This window comes from Euleptes europaea, chromosome 15, assembly GCF_029931775.1.
Source record: "Euleptes europaea isolate rEulEur1 chromosome 15, rEulEur1.hap1, whole genome shotgun sequence".
Lineage (NCBI taxonomy): Eukaryota > Metazoa > Chordata > Lepidosauria > Squamata > Sphaerodactylidae > Euleptes > Euleptes europaea.
Genome location: NC_079326.1, coordinates 54,761,130 through 54,769,275, shown reverse-complemented (window position 1 = coordinate 54,769,275; position 8,146 = coordinate 54,761,130). Strand labels below are relative to the sequence as shown.

Genomic DNA, 8,146 nt, shown 5'->3' with positions numbered 1-8,146 from the left:
GGTTGGGGGTCTTTTTTTCTCCGGAGTGTACTAGAGTGTGAAACCTTGCACTTTCTCCTTCCTCCACATGCCCCGAAGTAGTTGACAGAAATACCACGTAAATAAAGACGTTACGGAGACGTTCTTGGCGTCTTGTAAAATGTTACATCGTTGAGCATCAAAAGCGCCTGTTATAATACAGTCGGCTTTTTCCCCTTGCAAATGCTCTTTTCCCTATAACATTTTATATAATTGCTTATTTTTTGTATGTTTCTAAAAAAAACCCAACATTGCAAGTTCACTGTTGAAGTGTGTTATACCCCGCTTCCTTCCCCTCATCCATTAACTAAGGATTTTTTTTAAAAAAAAATCAGACTTCTAACTATCATACCTATGTATCATACATTTAAAGTAGACGTTGAAATTTCAAGTAAAAAAAAACGGCAGCCACATCTACTGGACTTAAAACACATCCTGACACCTAGATTTTTTTTTTTAACTTTGATGATAAGTTATACAAATACATAATACATTCTTAAATAACAAGGGTCCACAGTATTAGTTTGTGACCCTTCTCCCACATTACAAAAGTCACTTTTCCGGAATGTTTGCACCCTCTTCTCTCCGCAGACTCCGTTTGCAGACGGGTTTTTGTCTTGTCCGTTCCCAATGCGGTAGGGGAACCCCAGTTCTTCAGCTTTGGCTATGAAATCTCTTATTTCAGTGAGGCAACACTGGTTTATTAAGGCTTGTTTGATTTCTCCTTTGAAGCTTTTATTCCTAAATAAAATACCCTGTTTTCTCCTGAAGTATGGCTATCTTGTGTCTTCCGGCTCTGTCTTGATGACTTTCCTTTCGAGGTTGCTGAAAGCTGAGTGAGGGAAATCTTTCAAGATACCAAGGCCTTCTGCAAATGAAAAAGGAAATGACTGAAAACTTTCAAGAAACGCATCGAACCAAATCCCAGTGTTGAATTACATCGTGGGGAGAGGAAGGGAAGGTGGTTGTAAGCTGGTTTGATTGTCCTTAAAAGGTACAGAAAATTGGCATATAAAAACCTATTCTTCTTCTTTTTCTGATTTGGTCAACTTTCAGAAGGTAACCGGGGTTAGCCCTGGTTAGTATTTGGATGGGAGGCCACAGAAGAAGACAACGAAGAAGACGAAGACGATGAAGAAGAAGTAGAGTTGGTTTTTATATGCCGACTTTCTCTGCCACTTAAGGGAGAATCAAACCGGCTTACAATCACCTTCCCCAAAACAGACACCCTGTGAGGTAGGTGAGCCTGAGAGAGAATGACTTGCCCAAGGTCACCCAGCTGGCTTCATGTGGAGGAGTGGGGAAACCAATCCAGTTCACCAGATTAGCCTCCACCGCACATGTGGAGGAATGGGGAATCAAACCCGGTTCTCCAGATCAGAGTCCACCGCTCCAAACCACCGCTTTTAACCACTACACCACGCTGGCTCTCTGGAAGTCCAGCGTCGCAACGCAGAGGCAGGCAATGGCAAACCACCTCTGCATGTATTTTGCCCTGACATGGATGGCCCAGGCCAGCCCAATCTCATGAGGTCTCAGAAGCTAAGCAGGGTCAACCCTGGTTAGTATGCGGATGGGAAACCACCAAGAAAACACAGGGTTGCTACAAAGAGGCAGGCAATGGCAAACCACCTCTAAACGTCTCTTGCCTTGAAAACTCTCCGGGGTCACCATAAGTTGGCTATGACTTGAGGGCACTTTACACCACCACCACCACTCCCAAGCCTTGTGGGGGGAAATTGGTGGAAATCAGTGCAATCTTGTATATATGCACTGGCATATTTTTTAAAAAAAACAAACAAACCCTAAAAGCACTGGTTTGTGCGGATTAACAACCAATGTACTGAGAACTACCAAAGGGCTGTTTCTCAAGGTGAATGTTTAGGGAGCTGAAGTAAGGGGTTTAAGTGCAGGGGGTTGGACTAGATGACCCTGGTGGTCCCTTCCAACTCTATGATTCTATGATTCCATGACAGGGACCTCGACCCACATTAAATTTTTGCCTGCAATTTACCACACGCAAGGGAGCTTCTGAGCGGTCACAGCAGCAATAAATACAAGGAGCCATCCCGTGGGCGGGAAGGATGATGTGGCCACTTCCCACACAAACGCTTTACCTGAGGTGACTAACACCGATGTGGGAAGGAGCCACGCAACCCAGGCGTCACGCACGGCCGGCCTTTGTGTACGCTTCTGTCACAACGTGACCGGGTTTTTCGGAGGCTCTTGCTTAACCTAACAACTCCCCATCAATCAGGCCATTAGGAGAAAAGCCACACAGGAATTTAGGGAATCGATTTTCCTCCTGAGGGGAAGATGCGTTCAGCTCCCTTTTGCAGGATTCGTTAAAGCGCCAAGAACAAATCCTTACCTGATAAGATAAAATAGCTGCCTGTGTCAAAGCTGAGCCTTTAGCTCTGCTGCAAGGGAAATGTTTAGGTACCCTTCATTTGTGTTTTTACCAGTTGAACGGCACTGAAACGGTTGAACACGTCACTTCACTGTTCGTTTTATAAGGATATTCATCCCCTATGTGTTACTCCTCTTTTAACTAAGAGCCAACATGGTGTAGTGGTTAAGAGTGATGGACTCTAATCTGGAGAACCGGGTTTGATTCCCCACTCCTCCTCATGAGTGGCGGACTCTAATCTAGAGGACCGGGTTCGATTCCCCACTCCTCCCCATGAAGAGTGCTGGGTGACCTTGGGCTAGTCACAGTTCTCTCCGAACTCTCTCAGCCCCACCTACCTCACAGGGTGTCTGTGGGGGGGGAGAGGAAGGGAAGGTGATTGTAAACCAGTTTGAGACTCCTTAAAGGTAGAGAAAATCGGGTATAAGAACCAACTCTGCTTCTATATCCACCCTTCTTGCAGATTGCCTTAATGAAATCACTTTTATGGTGGCCAAATTTTGCACTTTGGCTCAGCCAGTAAGGAAACAGATGCTCCAATCTTTTTATTGACTGCCCTGTTATCGCTGAAATTAGTGCTTAACAAAGGTAAGATTTTTTAAAAATTGTTTTTATATGTTTTATTTGTGCTTAGCTTGTTGCTCTCACGTTGCTCTCACATTGAGGGCTGATCTCGGATCATAATGAACAAAATGAATGAAAATCCTTACCCGAAGAGTGTGACTTTGCCTCACCGCTGGAATACAGCCGGCTCAAGTCACCGCAGAGCGGTTTCACCACGTGGGGGTCCCCGTCTAACGAAATGTGCGGCATCAGTCTGCTGGGCAGCCCTGACATGCGGAGATTTAAGGGCCTTTCGCCTGAAAGAGAGGAATACCCCGGTTATTTACCGAAAGCCTTGTTAAAGCAGAGAGCCATGGCCGCTCTGCCAACCGAAGGCACAGATTTTCATTTATCTCAACAGCAGAGAGGGCCCACCTATCCCGTGGCTGCCGCCACCTCCCCGCCCTCTGCCTATACGAATCCGGTGGCCTGATCCATCCCACACCACACCTGCAATGCCCGTCTAACCCAGCAGGCACTTTAGAAACAGAGAAACATAGAGCTGGAAGGCACCTCGAGGGTCATCTAGTCCAACCCCCTGCACAAGGCAGGAAATTTACAACTACCTACAACTGCATTAACATTTTCCAACGCACATGGATTGCACCATGTAATCACTTGACCTTTGGAGTGATGATACTTTACATTTTAAAAGGGCTCCTCCCCTTTCTGTGCTCATACTTTTAAATATTTGAACCTGGAACAAGGATACCTTGGTTGAAATCCCAGCAACAGACTACTTCCTTCTCACTAGGTAACTTGGGCAGATCATAACTATGGAAATATAGAAACCACAGAGCTGGAAGGGACCCCAATGGCCATCTAGTCCAACCCCCTGTACAACGAAGGATTCACAGCTCCCCCCTCCCCCAGTGACCCTTGCTCTATGCCCACAGGAAGGCAAAAAAAAAAAAAACCCTCCAGGATCCCTGACCAATCTCACCTGGAGGAAAATTGCTTCCTAACCGCAGAGTGGCAATCGACATTGCCCTGGGCATGCAAGAAAGGGCCATGAGAGCCGAGCGCTGGCTCATCCCTTCCTGCCCTCTCTCTCATGATCTGCCTAAGTTCACTTTAGGCACGACCCAGAACTAGCAAGGGAATTGACACACTTAGCATTGCCAACAGACCCGAAGAAAAATGTCCTGTCCCTTTGGCTTACAGAGGAATATGGCAGCTGAAGCTTTATATTAGGTGCAGTGGGACACAGGCAGGACAATGCTGCTGCAGTCGTCTTGTTTGTGGGATTCCTAGACACCCCTCGTTGGCCACCGTGTGAACAGACTGCTGGACTTGATGGACCTTGGTCTGATCCAGCAGGGCTTTTCTTATGTTCTTATGAACACTAGTCATGATGCATACCTATTCTCCCCAGATGCATACCATGCCGAATATATTGGGTGCTGTGAAACACAAGCAGGACAATGCTGCTGCAGTCGTCTTTTTTGTGGGCTTCCTAGAGGCACCTGGTTGGCCACAGTGTGAACAGATTTGATGGTCCTTGGTCTTATCCAGCAGGGCTTTTCTTATGTTCTTATGGCACGGAGGAAAATAATGTCACCTGGTAAATAACACCTCATTCAGCCTCTGTTAAAAGTTCGGGACATTTTTTATCCTTCCAGGCCTTAGGTGACCCTAAAGACTTGTAGGTGAAGAATTCACAGATCATCTCAGCACAGGGGAAACCTCTATGGGAGCGGCGGTTCCCACACCACTCCAACTATCTCAGAACCAGGTCACATTCTCGTTTCTCAGAGCGCTTCTTTGTTGTAACGCGACGGCTACGCGGCCCGCGCATTGGCAAAAGACCTTTCCCTCCTCATCCCAGAGGGAGACCTCCGCGAGACGCCTAACCGTTCCACACTGCTACAGTCTACACCACGTCGCTACAGTATAAATACTGCAAAGGAGAAATAACAAATTGCAACAAACGATGTTGGACGGAAGCAAACGCGTGCAGGGGAACGGCAGTACCTTGCCCGTCGGCATGGTCCGGTGTCAAGCCGTTGGGACTGTGCTCTTCGGAAGTCTGCCTGTAAAGGCCCGTCGAAAGGCGCCTCTCCAGATTCGCCCGGGTGCAAAGGAATTCCATCTGCTTCGACATCATCTTTTCCGGCTGAAAGGGAAGCAAGCCCAAAATTTACACCCAATGCTTCCTGCTCCCGGTAGTTAACCCAGGTTTCAGAACACCCACACACAAAGGACGACAACGCAACAAAGACACACCCTGCCAGAAATTTTGTTAGTCTTTAAGGTGCAATTGGACTTTTGCTAGGGTAGCCAGGTCCCTCTTCGCCACCGGTGGGAGGTTTTTGGGGCGGAGCCTGAGGAGGGTGGGGTTTGGGGAGGGACTTCAATGCCCTAGAGTCCAATTGCCAAAGGGGCCATTTTCTCCAGGGGAACTGACCTCTATTGGCTGGAGATCAGTTGTAATAGCAGGAGATCTCCAGCTAGTACCAGGAGATTGTAGGAACCCAAAACCCGCACAAACAATTCAATGCAATACAACTATATTAAAGTGCAAAATATCAAGTGAAATACTTAACTAAGGATGCTACTATTTACAATATATACAAGTACACGGAAGTGCAAGGAGCAGCAACAATTCTATGGATTCAATTAATCAAGGTATTTCCAATATTGTTCATATGAATAGTATTGCATATATGTAGCAATGCTACAGGTAAGTGGTACAGTCTACGTAGAGACAGCCGAAAGGGGGAAACTAGAACGTATCCGGACGACACGTTCTAGTTTCCCCTTCTCGGTTGTCTCTACATGGACTGTACCACTTACCTGTAGCATTGCTACATATATGCAATACTATTCATATGAACAATATTGGAAATACTTACCTTGATTAATTGAATCCATAGAATTGTTGCTGCTCCTTGCACTTTCGTGTACTTGTATATATTGTAAATAGTAGCGTCCTTAGTTAAGTATTTCACTTGATATTTTGCACTTTAATATAGTTGTATTGCATTGAATTGTTTGTGCTGGTTTTGGGTTCCTATAATACCCCACAGCATAGAGCCTATTTTGTTGTGCCAGGTAGTACCAGGAGGTTGCCAACTAGAGTTGCTTGGTCGCTCTTTGTCACCAGTGGGAGGTTTTTGGGGCAGAGCCTGAGGATGGCGGGGTTTGGGGAGGGACGGGACTTCAATGCCATAGAGTCCAATCCAAAGCAGCCATTTCCTCCAGGGGAACTGATCTCTATCGGCTGGAGATCAGTTGTAATAGCAGATCTCCAGCTACTACCTGGAGGTTACTACCCTATACAGGGAGTCAGAGGCAGGAAGGCAGGCTACTCTGGTGACAGCACGGAAGCAGGATGACACAAATACAAATATGGAAGAGTCAACAATGGGAAAAGAAGTTCACATGCCGAGAAAACACACAGTGCTAAGGGAATGGCTTGTTTTATATCTGTCTTTTCCCCCTTTGTTGGCTTAAACGAAAGCGCATTCCTAGTCTTGCTTTGCAAATATCAAACCTCTTTACAAGCATACTGAAATATTTCGGGACCCGGCAAAGGAAGAATGCACTGAATAATCCCGTTTCATTCAAAGTGCAAAGATCATAGCTCAGGAACAAAAGATGTCTCTCGTTAAAAGGGAGAACAAAACTTGCAATATATTAACCAGTACAGCCTATGCACAGAACGAAATCAAAATTATTAAGAGCCTTAGAAGTCTTATTGAAATATAGATGTATACATATGTAAATATTTCAAGAGCAACAAGAACATCTGCTTTTAAAAACCCACAAAACGAGTTTATGCCAAGATTTCACTCACATTTATTTTTGGAAACAGCACTATCCAAGTTTTTTTTTAAAAAAAATCCAACAATCTGCCATTCTGAAAAGAGTAGGATGACAGTATAGTTGTGTGGAATAACGGTGTGAAAAAAATGTCTAGAAAAAGAACAAGCCCTTATCCACTACAAGAGAAAAGTAATTATCCAAGCAGAGCAATCTGAGAGAGGCCTGTATAAATGACCAGCGTCAAAAAAATTCTGAACTCTTGGATATAACTGACTTCTCATTACTGCGAGAGAACATATTTGGGAAATGAAAAGGAGGGGGAAAAATACTTTCCAAAAAAGCCGATTTAAATGACCCATGCAACACGTTTGAAGAAAACCAGAAAGAAAATATTAACAAACGGTCAAGATTTGGGAAGGTATTTCCAGTTCCTAAGCACCAACCAATGCCAATTTTTGTTATATGCCAACCTTATGCAAGATTGTAAAACAAGTGATTAAATTTTTTGTTCTGCTCAGACAACCCAGAATTTTTCAGCCTGTATCAATAATTAAAAGTGGACCTCTTCAGACATTAGTCTTTACATGTACGCATAAGATATTTTAAAGGCACATTTCTGGCCCATTCCTGAGGGTGAGGGGTAGTTAGGTCATGGCCTGGATCGATGCATATGAACATATGAACACATAAAGCTGCCTTCTACTGAATCAGACCCTTGGTCCATCAAAGTCAGTATTGTCTACTCAGACCGGCAGCGGCTCTCCGGGGTCTCAGGCAGGGGTCTTTCACCTCATCTACTGCCTGGACTCCTTAACTGGAGATGCAGGGGATTGAACCTGGGACCTTCTGCATGCCAAGCAGATGCTCTACCACTGAGCCACGGGCCCCTCCCACACTGCCTCCAGAAAAAACGTTTTGAAAGCATTTTAAAAAACCCTCTTATGAAGTTTGTAACAGAACAAAACGCAAAAAGGCCAAACAGATCTTGTTCATTGCCATGCTCATGTAAACAGGTACGCTGTCTGCAGAAAGGCCAAACAGATGTTGTCCGCTGTCGTGCTCATGCAAACAGGCACGCTGTCTACACATAGCTAAACATGTGATTTAGCCGAAGTCTTCATATATACTTAGGATGTGACTTTCGTACAGGAGTCACTCTGCACTGCTTCCTTGTTTTAATGACAGGCATTTCCTTTCCTTTATCCCTTAGACGCTCCATGATCCATTGATCTCGAGCAGCACAGTTTTGAATCTAATGTTTGGGGGATATAAGGACTGAGATCAATTTTGCCACTGCCAATGGAGCCTTGGGATCCCTATCACTTAATCAAAAAGGCATTATATCGG

At 45.1% G+C, this 8,146-nt stretch overlaps 1 protein-coding gene across 1 annotated transcript in view; it reads right to left on the bottom strand.

Moving 5' to 3' along the window:
• Positions 1–647: 647 nt before the first annotated feature.
• The window catches only part of NAB1 (NGFI-A binding protein 1), a 28,998-nt gene continuing 21,499 nt past the window's right edge, over positions 648–8,146 (bottom strand). The window contains exons 5-7 of the mRNA XM_056861382.1: positions 5,006–5,147; positions 3,139–3,288; positions 648–886 (exon numbers count right to left, since the gene is read on the bottom strand). Of these exons, the coding sequence (XP_056717360.1) occupies positions 795–886; positions 3,139–3,288; positions 5,006–5,147 (384 nt within the window). The 3' untranslated portion in view covers positions 648–794. The remainder of the gene's footprint in view (positions 887–3,138; positions 3,289–5,005; positions 5,148–8,146) is intronic.